Source organism: Peromyscus californicus, unplaced genomic scaffold (assembly GCF_007827085.1).
Source record: "Peromyscus californicus insignis strain IS unplaced genomic scaffold, ASM782708v3 Scaffold_11__1_contigs__length_118956290, whole genome shotgun sequence".
NCBI lineage: Eukaryota > Metazoa > Chordata > Mammalia > Rodentia > Cricetidae > Peromyscus > Peromyscus californicus.
In genome coordinates, this window is record NW_026294402.1 from 3,517,435 (window position 1) to 3,534,656 (window position 17,222).

Genomic DNA, 17,222 nt, shown 5'->3' on the forward strand with positions numbered 1-17,222 from the left:
TGGTGATATTTAAATCATAGAATACAGGGACCTACCAGTCAAGGTGAATGCTGCCTCTTTCTGCTGCTCACTCCTAAGGATACTAGGAGTTAGGAGAAATTTATCCTGAAAGCACACCTAAGCACTTGAGGTTGAGTAGAAAATAAAGACTATGGTCTCTGCCATTCTAGCTAATGAAGTCATCAGCAAAGAAATGGGAGATTAATCATTCCAGACATCTCTAACAACATCAATGAATGGGTTAAGAGGGCAAACCACAAGTGACCTGGAGTGAGGATGTGTTTAAGGAGCCCACGGACTCTATCTAAAGATCTGGTATTTCAGCAGCTAACTAACTGCTGAGGAGCCAGCTACAGAAACATTTGAAGGAGTTGTTTTCAGACAGAGAAAACAGCATCTGATCAAGGGAAAGGAAGCTGGATGCTATCTGAGGACCCTAAGAAGGCCAGGCCATTGTTGACATAATGGAGTCGGTGAGAAAAGCAGAACCCTAAGTCAGACAGAAGGACACAGCAATGAGGTCTCACAGACAGGAGACCCAGGGACTTCCCACATGGAAAGCAGTCACTGAACAGCTTGAGCAGAGGCCTGCAGTGGTTTGCAATTCCAGCACCCTGCTGGCTGCCACCAGAACAGGAATATTCAAGCAGTCCTGTCAGGCATCCAGAGGCTTGCTAGGATCTTGGACTTGATGTGGTGCTTTAGTGGAGGAGATGAACAGTGATCACACAGGATGTATTTAGAAATTGTATCCATCCCCACTCCTCAAGGCCAAGATTCTTCTTTCAGATCTAAAACTTGGGAGGCTCAGTGTCTTATTCTCTTAAAGAATGCTGTTCCCTTTCATAAATTCATGTTAAATATGTCACTTATAAATTATGGCAAGCTTAACATAGAACCTGGCTTTTCTTAAATGTCTCATATTTGTATGACTAACAGAAGATGAAGTTGTATTTTATCTGGAATGTAATGAATTATTTTATCATTTGTTCCTATTACAGTTTCTGACTGGAATTCTGTAATTCACACAGAGAATAAACTTAAAATTCACTGTGTAACATTTGTCTAGGTACTTACACATGAAAGCCCTTTTATACTTTGAAAAGGCCTCATACATATTCTCTCTCTCTCTCTCTCTCTCTCTCTCTGTGTGTGTGTGTGTGTGTGTGTGTGTGTGTGTGTGTGTGTGTGTGTGTGTGAGTGTGTGTGTGTGAGTTTAGTTGACCAAGTGCTGCTGTGAATATGTGGGATCCGAGGACAACCTCGGTAGTCAGTCTTCACATTCCAGCCTGTTGGAGACAGTCTCTTACTCAGGGATTGATGCCAGGCTACTGGTCCTTGAGCTTCGATGGGACTCTGCTGCCTCCTCCTCCCATCTCTCCACAGGAGCACTGTCATTGTGGATGCACATCATCATACCTGGTATTCCATGAGTTCTAGGGATTCAAACCCAGACCCCCACGTGTGTATGACAGGTGATTTACCCACTGAGCCATCTCTCTACCCAACAAAATACCTGTGCATCTATACGAGAAAATAAATTGGAATCATGGAATCCATTAGGCATTGCCATCCTCTGGCAGGAAGACCTCCCAGACCTACACACTGCTTTTCTTTCTGCTCCTGTATTGCCTGCAGTGTAGGCATAGCTCCGTCTTTTCTGCCCCACACATTCTCTAAGCCAGCTATGGTGACAGGAAGGAGCACTCCACAGCTCCCACTGATGGCTCTAGCTTCACCCAAAGGGGTCTACATGTCTCCCTGAGATTATATGTAAGTAACACATTTATTGTTTATAAATTGTTAACAATGAGGAAATTGTGCTAGAAAATCCTAAAACTGTTTCTAGTTCTGAAATTTGAAAAGAGCCATTCTGGATTTTCTGTTGTTCTCCCAATCCATCACTTGATTTTGTTGTCTTCGATGTGTGGAGAGCTCCCAAATCTGTCTCAAGTTTAAGTCTGTGGTGAGAGCCACTGTCCACAGGAAGCTCCCTCTGACTGCTCTATCCTGCATGTTGTATACGTACCTCAGACACCATGCTCAATTCCTTAGCCTTCTCTAGGAACTAACCTGCTTACCATGCAAGATTCCAGGTCTTTTGGCAGGAAAATCTTCTCACCCCACCTCCTCTTCAGGTGCAGTTGTCTGCCACCTTCCATGTTATCTGAGCAGAGTGATATCAGAGAACTCAGATGACTTTAATAATTTCAAGGTCCTTGGGAGAAGAAGTGGTGTCTTACTCACTTATCAACCTCAAGAGACTACACTCTGATGTAGTGGGTAATTAACAAATGTTCCATGAACAAGTGGAAGGAAAACTGTAGGATCTACAAATTGCTCGTGGCATTACCTTGCCTGGTGCTGTGGTTTGGGTATAGGTGGAGTGTGAGCCCCAGGAGTTCATGTGCTGGGCAGCTTGTTTTCCTGGTGACAATGTGTAGTTAAAACTTTAAAAGTTGGAGTCTCATGTGATTTCCTTAGGTCACCTGGGATTAATTAATGTAGTTCTCCAGCCTCTGAACTTCCTGTTTCAAGAGTGCTCTCTCCCTCTCACACAGGCTGTCACAGTCTTGTCATCTGCCCTTAGGCCCTTGCCTGAGGCCTAATAAACACGGCTGCCCAGTTTCAGACTTTGGGGACTTCCAAAACTTTGAACTAAAGAATTCTTGTTTCTCTGTTAAGGACAGTTTGGAGTATGTGGGTATGAATGAAAGCACACTCACACACCCGGCAGTGTGATCTCCCACAGAACCCTGCCTCTCTCCTGGGGCCGTCTGTTCGTCTGCTTCCAAGAGGCTCCTGTAAGCCACAGTCTTCCCTTATTTGGATGCATCTTTCTACCATAGGTCCTTTCTGTTCCCTGTGTCCACATCTCACACATTTGCTGTTTCTTTCGTTTTATGCACTGAGGTTGGATTAAAATAATGGTCAATGGCCAGTTGCCTTCCCCTACCTCATATTCGATCCAGTTCTCTCTAGGTGAACAGCTGACATTCCTTCAATGTCAACATTCATACAGAAATTAATGTCATCATGACCACTCAAAAGATGCACTTTCTGACCTCCATGGTACAAATGAAATTTAGAACTGATTCTCAGCTCTGATTCAGTAAGCATACTTAAGCAAATAAGCTTTCAGGTTTGAGTCACTGAATATGCCTTAATATCATCAGAAAATGCCTCAAACTCAACTCAGTCTGGAAGAAATTACCAGGATGACTAATTTTAGCTAAAGCAAGAAGCTTCTGGTGACATGTAGAAATAGTAGACTCAGATCTCCTTCTGTGTGTGTGTGTGTGTGTGTGTGTGTGTGTGTGTGTGTGTGTGTGATTTACTAGTGCTGGAGTAATTAATGTGAAAGTAGCATGAAGATGGAAGATAAGTTTGCCTTTGGGAGAATTCTTCCTGTGAGGGCAGTAGCTACCACAGATCCTCTTGCTGTTGTTGGAGATAACTCTGTTGTCTGCCTGCTGTCAGACCCCCAGTCACGGTCTTCCCCCTGCCATTCGTTCTGACATTTGTTAATGGAGTCTGGGACAGCCTTTAGAGGTTAATCTTTGAAAAGATCATTGCTGTTGAGGACTGACTTAGCAGGTGGAATTGAACGTGATTTAGAACCTAGCTTAAACCAAATGGACATCAAGAATGACAAGAATTATTCTTTCTCTGGATTAAGCTCTTATTAAATGACAGTTATAACTACATAATTACTACATTCAATTCCTGAAACAGCTTTGCAATTTAAACACCATAGCCCATTACAGATGGAGAAGAGAAGAATTAGAGGCTGAGAAGGTCATTTGAGGTCACACACCAATAGACGGCCAAGTTGAATTTGAACTTCTGTCTGTACATTTTCTATTTCTCCCATATTTATATGACAATGTGAGCACAGGTGTCCACGTTTGGAATGTGAGGGGTTCTTGTGGACAGATGCTTCATAGAAACGGTGATCTGCTTGTTAATAGTGGATTCCTGTTCATGTTTTCACTTAGTCGGAATGAGGTTCAGAAGGCTGAGATGCTGCAACCATGGGTGTTGTGAATTGAACAGATTGGGACTTACTACTCATGGATGTGTCTTTACCTTCCAGGAAGATTTCCAACCTAAAGCAGCCTCAGAGACCAACTGGGAATCAGTCACAAGCTCTGTCTCTGTGAGTAATTTATTATCTGCTGCCAGTGAACTGCTGGAAGATATCAGGTCAGCCTCCGAGGGACTCAACTGCACTAAGAACTCGGGCTTGACTGCGAGCCAGACCTCAGGCAGTGTGGGCTCCTCTGTGTCTTTCAGGAACATCCCTGTTGACTGCTCTTTAGTGTTTGCATTTTCAAGGGTCTTTTCAGGCTGGGAAAATCTCGGTGTTTACAGTAAGACTTAAGTGAAAATTAGCCGTGCACAGTGCTTCGGGTGGGACATAGCACATCTTACCCTGCGCTGTAAAACAGTTCTTGTCTCATTTTGTTTCCTCCAAATTTAGTCATTTCTCAGGATCCTGTCTCTTTATCTGCTTTGTATGGGAAGAACAGATCTTGCCTTCATCAATCCTGCATGTAGAACTTTTGCAGTAACAAAATACAAGATAATAAAGCCAGGCTCTTCTCAGCCAGGCCTAAGCATGGGGAGCGAGTGTCTGTAGGTCTAACATGGGTTATGTGGCTGAGTCAGTGTTGCTGTTTTTAAGCCAATGCTATTTTTTCTTACTGAAGCAGTGTGTTTAATTCCCTCTATAGCGAAGTTTCAATAAGTCTGCATTCTGTGTCTTTTGGAATCTCCCAATGAGGTTGATCAATTTGTACACACACTCTCTGCCTCCAGGGCTCAGGGATCATTGAAGAAGAGGAAGTACAAGCACTGTAAAAGCCAGAGGTAGTGAGTGTTTTCCAGACATGGCAAGGCGGTTGCAAACATGAGCCAGCAGCAGCTGTGATTGCGTGCACAAGACCTGCACACGGTCAAACCACACAAAATCCCTTGTGGGTGGAGAGGCTCGTGGAGTCTCTCCCTAGCTGAGGAGCGATCGGTGGCTTCAGGAGAGTGGGAAGTCGGTTCTCTTGAGGACCATGGCCCCTGAGTGGCTGCCCACAGAGTGGCTTGTCCTACACCTGAGAATACACAGCGGCACCAAGGGGACTCAATGGGCGTTCCGGTTTTGTTAATTGGGAGGAAAAGTGCTGAGGAAACAGGGAAGGAGTTAGAAGAGAAAGGATGAGGAAGGAATTAAAATTCAGGTAACTTTAGTTCAATTAACATTGTAATTTATCCTCATAAATATATAATAGAAGCTCAGTGATACCACATCCCATACATGTATGAAATTATCAAAAAGTTAAAACAAATAGTGCATTAGGGACTAGGCAGGCACAGAGTACTGAGGGTCTGGTGGTGACGTTCTGAGTCTCACTGTGCTTAGCTCAGTGGAGGTGACTCTGTCAGGTGGAGGACATCAAAACGAGGCAGGCACCACAGAGACATTCCTTAGGGCACTTATCCGCCTATGGCTGATGACCCTGAGTACACAGCAGTGGCCTTTGAAGACAGGGCTGAGGGCTGAGGGACTCTCCGGCTTCTTTTCCGTCATGGTGGTTCGGGGTGGTCTGATTATTCCTGCTCTAAGTGCAGAGCCAAACAGTTTACATGGCCTTTACCTAATTAAGCAGAATCCAGGCTTTTAAACAGGGGGAAGACTGGCTTATCCCTTTGGAATATTTGGCAAAGTTCAGCCCTGGTCAATATTTACTGGAAACTTCTGGTTTAAGATCTGAGGCTTTAACCCTATTGGAAGAGCAAAAGAACCAAATATTCTGTTTGTTGTTTCAATTAGTTTTCGTTAGTATACAGCGAGAAAGAGTTTCGGGGATACATATTATATAGACGCTGTGCATTTTGCTCTCATTCGCCCCGCTGCTCTCTTCCACCCTCCCGCTTCGCTGCCACCCTTCCTCTGTGAAAACTGTTCGTGCTTTTTAGATCTGTTTAGAGCAGTGTGAGGCATCACCAGACCAACTATCAAGTTTTATGTCAACCATATTTTGTTTTGTTAAAATTAGTTCAGAGGTTGTTTTCTATACAGTATGCATGCTTTTGTGGTGATTTTCATTCAATTAACATTTTAAATTAACATTCTAATTTATCTTTATAAATATGTAACAGAAGCTCAATGCAACCAAGTGCATGGTGCAGCTGAAGGAGATACATGTAAGTGGCTCTCTCAAAAGTTTTTAAATATTCACGTCAGAAGCAAATATTCTTGTAGGTTTATTAATGCATTCTTAATTATCATCCTGTGTCTGTCAGTTCCCTAAATGAAACCTGGAAAACACCCACGGATCTTATACAGAGGGACAAGTCTTGATTTTATGTGCGGTTTGAATTTTCTCCCCAGCTCAGTGTTAGAGGAGAGTCTAGCCTCTCAGCTCACGCCGACTCCATTCCAGGACTAAGAGTCCCTTAAGAGTGTGTTCTCGGAGAACTGTCTGTGTACACAGCAGCACTCCAGGCACCGTTGAGAGCCATCTGAGAATGCTTCTTGCAGCCACTTTTCCCAGAGCTGTAGCAGGAAGCTTTTACTTATGTGTAAATGGCTTGATGGACGGTCTTACTTTTATTTCAAAGCTTTTAAATGCTGCCATTCTCATAACTTTGGTCAACTCATTTTAACTTGTAGGTTATTAGAAACACATTGTGATATAAGGCTAATTTTATGGTGAATATGAACCACTGGGGATGGAGCGAATAATTAGTTATCCATACAGTGTGAGTGGAGACTTGTAATTACAGTCTGACTTATAAGTGTCATATACCCCAAGCATGTGAGTATCAAGAGAGTTGTAGAAGACAAAATCATGTGTTTCTATCAGAGTTCAGCTTATGTCACACACACACACACACACACACACACACACACACACACACACACACACACACAAACCTAATTTAAAGAACTAACCTGTCAATAACTGAAGGAACAGGGGCTAGGGAGATGGTTCCACAGTTAAGTTGCTCTTGCAGAGGACCCAGGTTCAGTTCCCTGTACTCGCTGTGGTAGTTTACAAACAACCATAGCTCCATTTGGAGCTTTTCTGACCTCTGTGGTCACCAGGCATGTATGTATGTGATACATATTAATACATGTATGCGATACAAACACTCATCTCATATACATAAAATAAATAAATGTAAGACATTTAACAAAAAAGGATGAAGAAATCAATATGTCTGCACCTGGTTGAAGTTTTATTTATCATCAGCAAGGTGAGTATAGAATGTGTCTTTACCTTGCCTCAAACTATTAACAAATCCCTCTTCAGTCGTGCATGACAAATGCCAAGTGACCACATAAACAATTGCTTGTGTACCTGTGTGGCCTCAGACAGGTAATGAGAGCACACGGTGGGAAAGGAGGAGAATATCTGCTTATTTTGACAGGGCTGTCTAAAAAGGGACATAGTCACCAACCTATCTCCTGTCCCCACACTTCCCAGCTCCCACATTCCCCCCAATCCTCCTACAAAGCATAAATGAAAACTGCTCCTGAGTCACACCAATGGTAGATGATTTCATCAGACTCCATAGTTTCACCAACTGAGGTACAGTCCTCTGAAAGTGAGGGATCGTGAGTCATTCACAGACCTATGAACCATGAGTGTTGAAGAGGGGGGAATAGAAGGACAGTAAGAGCATTGGCGGGTGGCCGGAAGCTCTGACGCCTGCACTATGTGTCTTCTACAGTTCAGTTTTAAGAAGGCAAATTTTCATTAATTTCCACTTCCCTTTAGTGATAGGAGGTATTTACCCATGGGGAGACCTTAGTTGTTTGATAGTTTCTTTAAAGATGTTTAGATGATCATTTGAGGCTGAGTTCTTCCTATTTCCCTGTTAATGGGTCATGAATTTTCACAGAAATGTTTGACTCATGGCTCATTTACCTCAAGTTGTACAAGGGTTAGTGGAGTAAGTGCTTAGAAACTACATGAGAATGTTTTATTTCTGGCAAAATACATAATCCCTTTCTAGACTTTCAAAGGCACCGTGTTCATCATTTAAATAATATTCTGAGACTTTCTTAATGAAAACTGAGATCGCTGCTAAGCCAGAGCAGTTCTTTCACTTTTTTTCTTTTCATAAGCTTCCCACGTGAAGCTTGCTCTCATAAGTTAAGAGAGTCAGTTTTAGGGCTAATTATCTTGTTGACAGTAAATAAGTTGGTTAAAGTGCCAGATATAAAATCAGAATGTCTCCAGAGTGCAGTCAAATTCAGCTCAGACAGCATCTGCCATGGGAAGTAATGTGGAAAGGGGATGGGGCACAGCTCAGCATGAGAGAACAGATCATGTCATCAGAAATTGCTTGAAAGGAGATTAGAGTTTAATTCTATTGTTAGTTAGTATATGGATGATCTGGGACTAGGAACAAAGAAATCAGATGTCAATTTTTATATTCCACTTAGCCTATATCTTTTGAAATTATCTCAGCTCAAATGAACTGAACATTGTATGATCTTCTTGGCTTTGACATCCATAAATGCACATGCTATGTTGTGTATTAGAGTTAATATAACAGTTCAGTGCCAGATTGCCATGGTATAATATTTTAATGATATATTGTGTTCCTATCTGTGTTCCTTCAGTATGTTTATATGATAGTTGTATTTTAGCAATGAACCCTTTCTAAGTACACGGAGCTGTATGTCACTCTTAGGGGGTGTCCCATCACTCTTCACCAGTAACGGACCCTACGCTCACTGCTGATGCTTTGGACAAAACAATTGCAGAATTCGATACCGTAGAAGATCTGCTTAAGCACTTCAATCCAGAGTCTTGGCAAGATGATCTGGAAAACTTGTATCTGGACACCCCTCATTACAGGGGCAGATCATACCATGACCGGAAGTCCAAAGGTAAGAAAGTCTTGGATGTTCTTCATCAAGTAAGTAAGAGTGTTCAAAGTAATAATAAGAATCTGTAGCATAATCTATTTAATTCATTCAAGTCTGGTGAGTATTATCAGTCCATTATCACACCTGTATGTCACAGCACTTTCAAATTAAGTTGTGTTTTGTCCAAAATGTTGTTTGTATATGACTAAAAAAGATCGACCATAGTTTGGAGACCTTATAAAAAGTATCTGTGGCCTAGAGAAATGGTTCAGTAGGTAAAGAGCTTGCTTCACAGGTTATCAGGACCCGAGTTTGGATCATCTGAACCCAGACAAAAAGTCAGATGTGATAGCGCACACCTGCAGTTCCTGTACTGGGGAAGCAGAGAACGATGCTCACTGGTCAGCAGGTACAGCGCCAGAACAGTGAGAAACCCACCTCAAAAACAAGAGTTAGAAAGCCATTGAGAAAGGCCCCTGGCATCAAACTCTGGCCTCCACATGCACATTCATATATGCCAGCATACACAGACGCAAATGCACAAAAGCACACATACGTATACATAACACACAACAGAAATATAAAATAAAATATCCAGGCTAGCTTCCTATTTCTTGGCAGGTAAATTCTGATTTTACAGTGGAAGAAGCCAAGGTCAGGCACTGTGTATGGATCGCCTGCCGGAGGCTGCATGGCTAGGCGTCAGTGAAGACATGAGCTTCCTGGTCTCTGGCTTATACAAGTATTGTCCCTGTGATCAACTGCTGTGCTCTTCTGACAGCTGTCCATGTTGGCTTGGTGCAGGATTGCCAGTGTTGGGGCCAGAGGGTTGCTGTGAACAGCTAGGCCTCCGTGGACCAGTCCAGTTCTACGCATTCAATGTTGGTTTGCTTAAACATACGCTGCGTGCATATTGAGCACATCCTCCCAATCTCCCCTTCTCACACCTCCCCCACCTACTGGTCCTCGGTTCATCTGGCAGTTGCTTCTACTGTCATGTTTTCTGTTTATAAGATCTTATACACTTATATTAAATCTAGAAGCCAGAAGTGAAAAAGAATGTGAAATTAGTTTTCTGAGATTTATTAAGTTAATATGATTATCTGCAGTCCCATGCTTTTTTTCTGCGGCTGACATTGTTCATGCTTATCCGTATCTACTACGTACTAGGCACCTTGTGTGACTCACAGGCTGAGAAGATAAGGGTTCCAGAAGAGGGTAAGATCTTATGGGATAGTTTGAAGGCATAGCTGAGCACATTTCATTGTAAGTTTGAGGGAAAAAAAATAATGAGAGAGAAACAGAAAGGAATGTTTATACAGAGTATTTGAGGAAAAATAATAATTCTAACACGTTAAAAATCAGTTATGTTGTATATTTATCACACAGAAGACTGACATAATCTTAGAGAATGTGTGTTTAGGTGTGTAACTCCAGTAATCAGAGAATAGCATGGCTACCTCGAGTCAAATTCCTGCTTTGTACTTGCCTTATTCGATAAGATTCGTTCTTAAGTTCTGCTAACAAGTCTCATAGGGCTTGTGTCACATGGCTCTGAAGGTGTTCAGCCAAGACATGGCCTGTTTCCCACACTGTATAATGTCAAGGGTGTTTCCAGGCTCAGAGCCCAGGCTGCTCCCACACAACCCGTGAGAATACTGAGCCTGAATGACTAATTACTAAACTTCTGTCAGGGTTTTCTGCTCATGGCTTGGGTCATAAATCTCACATACTAAGCATGCACCCTGGAGGAAGGACGAAAGAGGTGCAGGAAGGACCCGGTGTATGGCGATGCACTGTGTGCGGATCTGAGTGACAAGAAGGGAGAGTCCTTGAGGCTCAGACTGGATTCAATTCAAAGATGACATTGGTTTTATTTAAGGTGTTACTGTATTTGGTGGGTCTCCACAAGGTTAACCCAAAGGGAAGTAGAATAGACCTAGGTCTTGAAAATCCCAGCAGAAAACATTTTAAAACATTCTCAGACACAGAATCAGAGACATCAGACCCTGCCCTCGGGCATCTCAGGGCGGATCTTGATGCCTCTTCCCACAAATACTAAACTTAAAAATCGCTGAGTGGCTGGGCAGTGGTGGCTCACGCCTTTAATCCCAGCAAGGTGGATCTCTGTGATGAACCCAGCCTGGTCTACAGAGTGAGTTCTAGCACAGCAAGGGCTACACCAAGAAGCCCTGTCTCAGAGGGAAGTTGCTGAGTCCTGCTTTTTTCTGTTTTCTTTCTGTCTTTCTTTCTTTCTTTCTGAAAATTATGTTGTATGGGAGACAGGAGACTCGAGTTCAAATCCTAAGCTTATGGGGTTTTGTGATTTTTTTTTCTTAAATCACTGATCCTTGTTGTATCTCTGGTTCATATTGGTAAGGTACTTATCAGCTGCTTGTGAGGGCTACTCAGAAAGCCCTGACAAGCCCCAACCATGTGGCACTTGTTCAAGAATGTTTAGCTAGCTCTACCAACTTCCAGTTCTGAAATATGTGTGCATCACTTCCTTGGTGAACCCATCTTGTTCCTTTTTTTTTTTTTTTTTTTTTTTTTTTGGTTTTTCGAGACAAGGTTTCCCTGAGTAGCTTTGCACCTTTCCTGGAACTCACTCTGTAGCCCAGGCTGGCCTTGAACTCACAAAGATCCACCTGCCTCTGCCTCCCAAGTGCTGGATTAAAGGCATGCGCCACCACCGCCTGGCTCCCATCTTGTTCCTTACCCTGTCCCTGCTGTATCCAAAGTTAGGAGTACTTGAGACACATAACACCAAACACAAAGAAAACATTGGCTTTTTTTAGGGAATAAGCAATCCAGGACCTTGTATGAATCTTAACTTTACCTGAATCAATAATTTTATGGGGTACATTATGAAATACAGCTGCATAGCCCCACCCCAGATATGTTGGCTCAGAATCTTTGAGAGCAGAGTCAAGGGCACCGATGTTTTTCACTGGCTGTTTGAGGGGTCCTGAAAGTGACGTGAAGAGAACATTCAGCCCATATGTCTAATGTGCATTTCATACGTGATTGGATATTTGATGAATTTTTGAAGTGCTGAGGATTGAACTTGGGGCCTTGCACACACCTAACAAATATTCTGCCCCTAGCTCTCCCCTCCTCCTCAGTCCACTCTATTTCTAAAAATCTGTGGAAATCCACCCACAGACAGAAGTGTGTCGCTTTGTTAAGAATGCCTTTGGTTACAGGAATAGCTAACCTTGACAGAGCATTCAAGGCAGTGTTCCACTTGGTGTCTGTGACAAAGTAAACAGCATTTCTCTCCCTGCTGGTTTAGGTTCCATTTCTGGTCTCATGTATAAAACAGCCCGAAGGCAGACTCATACCTCTCGTTTAACCCTGCCGAGTTGCCACTGTCTGGCACTGAATAAATGTGCTGGTCTGACTGTTTGCCATCCACTGAGGCTGAACCACCTGCTCAGATCACAGAGGAAGGGAAGTCGGCTTGGATATTTCAGTTGGTTTTTTCTGCCTTTAGAAAATACAGGCCCAGGTTTTGCGTCCTGATGGTCACGGAGAAGAGTGTATAAGAAGTGAACACAGAAAAGCAGTCACTCGATGGTGACCCCTCCTTTAAGATAAAACCAAAGAATCCCCGACTGTCACCATAAAACGTGTTAATGATATTGTACAGGAAAAGAAGTAGACTTTCTTTTTGTCTCAAGGTAGGAGGTGCTGAACCTGGACCTTGTGAATGCTAGGTAAGCACGCTTCCAGAGTTACGTTACCCAGCCCAATTTTTACTTCTTATTTTGAGACAGGAACTCACAGAATTCCCCAGGCTAGCCTTAACGTCACTCTGTAGCCCAGGAAAGACTTAAAATTACAATCCTCCTGTCTCAGCATCCCTGATAGCTGGGGTTATAAGATGGTGCAATCAGTCTCAGTGATTTTCATTTTTCGTTTGCTGACTCATCAAGTACCCTCTCTTCTGGTTTTCACAGGGATCAGAAGTGACATTGTTCATGGTTCTGAGGAGGAAGAGTCTCGAAACGAGAATGTGAATAGGGAAAAAACACAATGTGATAAAGTATGACAAGCGTCTGAAGCAAAGAACACATACAGTAGTGAATCAAAACCCGTGTGTGTGTGTGTGTGTGTGTGTGTGTGTGTGTGTGTGTCTGTGTGTCTGTGTCTGTGTGTCTGTGTGTGTGTCTGTGTGTGTGTCTGTGTGTGTATGTGTCTGTGCATGTCTGTGTGTGTGTGTCTGTGTGTGTGTGTGTGTGTGTGTGTGTGTGTGCGCGCGCGCGCACGTGAAGGTACAGTGTCACTCTGTACCCCAGGCCAGCCTAAAACTGACAATATCTTCCTGCCTCCTCTTCCCCACTTTTTGGACCACAGCTGTGGGCCACCACACCCGACACACAAACAGCGAATATTTTGAAATCCAATATTATGATTTTCTTCTGCTTTCTCTGGTGGGAGGAAGAGTGGGTGAACATGAGCTGGTCTTGTCCAGAAGAGAGCTCGAAATGAGGGAGAGGAAATCCAGGACCATTAACTCTTTTCAAGCCAGGAGTGCCATAGAGGCCCACTCTCCAGTTCCCGATGGATAAGCTCAAACTCTGGCTACTCGGGGCTGGGAACTGCAGGGAATATAAGTTAATAGCCCAACCTTCAGTCTTCCAGGTAGGACAAGAGGGGTGGCATGTGAAAGCGGAATCTGCCGGTGAGTATAGCTCCAAAACCCAGTTTTTGGTCAATAATATCAATCTTATACTCCCAACATCACAGATGCCCAAAAGTTAGAGAAAAAAAGTCTTTTCTAATTCAAGTTTCATTTACTTTTTCTAATAACTACACAAATGAGCATAGCAAAATTAGGTAAATTATGTGGATGTTCTTTCGAGCATCTGTCTAATGCCATCTAGCTCACTGCATGGCCACTGTAGTTTAACTGAAGCTAAACTATGATTCATTTAAATGATGTAACTGTGAACTTAGGTGCAGTGTGTATTTAAGCTCATAGAATGAAATCAGACATTTCTACATTAAGAAGTAATCAGTCCTAGGTTATACTAAATTTGGATGTTAAGCAAGAGATGACTTGTGGAGATTAACAATGCAGATAAGAGCTAGCTCCTTGTTTCTTGAAGGAAAACTTGTTTGTTCAGAATGACAACATGATGTCATTCTGTGGTAAAAGGAAAAGCCTGCCCACAATACACGTGCTGTGATGAAATTATAAACAACAGCTGTGGTAAGCATGCTTGCCTAGAATGTGCAAGGACCTGAGTTCAACATCTAGCCACATACACACACACACACACACACACACACACACACACACACACGACATACATATACACACATACATACCTACACACACACACACACACACATACATACACACGCAGAGACACACACCCACACATACCTACACACACACACACACACACACATACATACACACACAGAGACACACACCCATACATACCTACACACACACACACCTCGGAGTGAGGAGAGTATAAAATATTAGCAAACGTGTTGGACTGCTCCAAATTAGCAGTTATGAGTTATTAGTAAAGTATGTTCCTCTCCAAAGAATTTGACAACTTTGAACGCACATACCACCAAGGTTGGCATGTCCTCCTCCCTGTCAATATTTTAACATCCAGTGTAACAAATACCTTGGTATTCAGTTCATTACAAACAATACAGTGTGAAATACATGACTTTTACAGGCCCTAAATGGTTAGTTATTGTAACTTTGAGATTGTTCTAAGGATCTAATATCAATTCTGTTCTTTTCTTCATTCCATTTTGTTCTAATCTCTAAAAACATATGACTTGTTTTTAAAATAAGGTAAATGACCACAAGAAACTGAAGAACAGATAAAATAAATGTGTCATATCAAGAAGTTTCCAAATATACTGAGGTAGTAAATATTTGAGAAGCAAAGTGTTTACAGCTTTAATCCCTGGTTGAAAGTTTTTTATAAAGTCCTTGACTGATACCAGCTAGCATTGGGCCAGCCAAACTTGAAATGGCAGTTTCTGTAGTCCCCTCTGTGTAAGCTGGACACTCAGAGGCACAGGAGACCAAATACCACAATAGATTCCCTTTCCTAACAAGTCACTTCCTGAAACACCAGGCAAGAGTTTTCAAAGTATTAAAAGTGTTTACCATCAATTCTGAAATATAGCAAAAAAAAAAAAAAAGAAGAAAGAAAGAAAAGAAAAGAAAAAAAAGAATGCTGTTGCTGCAGATTAAAAATAAAAAAGGACTTCGGAGCCAAGTGAATTTGTGGTACAATTTAAACTCAAATCTTAAAACAGTAGCTTTGGGGAAATCATACCTGATTCTCTGTTCCCCCCACATAGGTAAAACAGCTATGATTATATCTGCACTTTGCAAAACTATATAAGGATGGGACAGTGGCAGGATATCCCGCACTTAGTCACAGGTCCGAGAAAGGTACTTGGTATTTATGTTAATCGCTTGCAAAGCTCTGTGCAGAACTAATTCCTTCTCTGAGTTCTGTGCTCTCCCCTGTAAGGATCTGAGGTCATGCAGTAATCTGGAGAGTCTCCAAACACTGTCATGTTTTAGTGTCTGTATAATTGGCACACTCATTAAAAGTTTACACAAGAATTGCCAAGTACTAGGATACTGCCTACCCATAAACTTTCTAGCCTGTTTTGATCATTATTTCCTCTCTTAAACTTTACTTTTTTTCTTAAGCTCTTATCCTTTTGCTCTCTTGACCACCAAGATTTACGAGACATGACCCTGCATATGAGCATATATGTTACAGGAATTGCCAGTGCAGAAAGACTCAACTCAATCAGTGTCTTTACTTGAGAGAACAGTGTAAGTCACATGAAATCAAACTGAACACACCTGGCCATGGCCCCTCTGATATTTATATGAAGGTGGCCATGACCCTCCTCTCCTCAGCTACTTCTGCTGGAAGGTGATTCTGTTTTCAGCCTGACCTCATTTGTCAGCAACACTAATGTGGGTCATACCTACTGAGAGCTGGGATTTGGACCTGGACTTCAAACACTTGAAATTCATTCAAGCTAAATAAATGCATGGCATGAGAGTACCATCATTCCTGTTTTTGCAGAAAGAGAAACAAATTCAAAAAGGTTCACTGACATTGTCTAAGTAGAGAGCCATGTCATGAACCTGGCTTTGCTGGCTACAAAGCTGTGAGGAATTCATTGGTGTTTAAAAGCTTAGAATCATAGGCTTGGGGGTGAAAAAGAGGGATATGTTAAAACCTCCCCCATGCTTAAGCAGCCCTTCACTTGTTTTCTTAGTTTTCATAGATGGGCTGCATACATCTGCCCAGGTAGTGTTCCCAGGGGCCAGAGACTTGCCTGATAATGGTGTCAATATTCTTCAAGTCTAATTCAATGCCTTTCAGACATTCTGTTATCTATAGTCATTTGCTAGAACATCTTGGATGACTATCTACTATTTGTAGACAAGTTCCTTTGTGTCTGCGTCTTAGCATAGTAATATGCAAAGTAAAGGCTTGTCTTGAAACCAGTACGCGTGTGTGCAAGAAACCAATACAAGTGTGCAGGGCCTCAGAAACTTCCCACATTGCTTCATGACGTTTTTGAACCTTAGAAATCAGCAACAGACTGGTGACAATTATTGTGTTGAAAGTTACAATGGTAAATGCTTCTAATTTTTAGAATATTCAGCCTACAAAAAGAATTATGAAACTTAAAACATTTTATGGTTTTAAATTTAAAAGATCTTAATTTCTTCTAAAAATCATGAAATAATTGTGAGGTTCTTTCCCAATTTTTAATTGATCTATAAAAATAGTTTGCGCAATTAGGGTATGATTTATAGAAGAGGGGACCTGGAAAATCACAGTGAGGTTGTAAAGCCCATGAAGTGGATAGACTCCTCCTGAGGAGTTTATGAACCTTGAAAAAAGCTGAGAGGCCCTGGTTGCCTGTTATAAAAATCCAATTTATTCATTTGTTCTCTTACTTCCCACCCTCACCCCAGGGCTGTAAGTCCACACCACAGCGTCCGTGTCTGCTTCTTAGCTCTTCCTACCAGGTTGCTGTGATGGTCCACATTAAGCAAGGGCCATGATCCTCAACACTACAGGTGGGCATATGAGAGGCAGCCTTCTTGAAGCCAGGCTCTGGATGCCATGGCTCTTCATGCGGTTGTCTCCAAGGAACAGCTGATTCTACAGCTCTGATTTCTCAGCTCTTATTTATCATCTTTCAGACCACTTCCTAGGTTAGGTTAGAGATAAGAGCTTCCCAGGATATGAGACGGTAATCTGATTCGAATTATTTCTCCCTTTGTGTATGATTGGAAAAATTATGCTTAAAAGAA

The 17,222-nt window shown here is 42.2% G+C and overlaps 1 protein-coding gene across 4 annotated transcripts in view; it reads left to right on the plus strand.

Moving 5' to 3' along the window:
- The window catches only part of Pdgfd (platelet derived growth factor D), a 219,810-nt gene that overhangs the window by 182,676 nt on the left and 19,912 nt on the right, over positions 1 to 17,222 (plus strand). For all 4 annotated transcript variants that reach the window (XM_052751612.1, XM_052751607.1, XM_052751620.1 and 1 more), the window contains exons 4-6: positions 4,097 to 4,159; positions 6,157 to 6,201; positions 8,704 to 8,902. In XM_052751612.1, the coding sequence (XP_052607572.1) occupies positions 4,097 to 4,159; positions 6,157 to 6,201; positions 8,704 to 8,902 (307 nt within the window). The remainder of the gene's footprint in view (positions 1 to 4,096; positions 4,160 to 6,156; positions 6,202 to 8,703; positions 8,903 to 17,222) is intronic.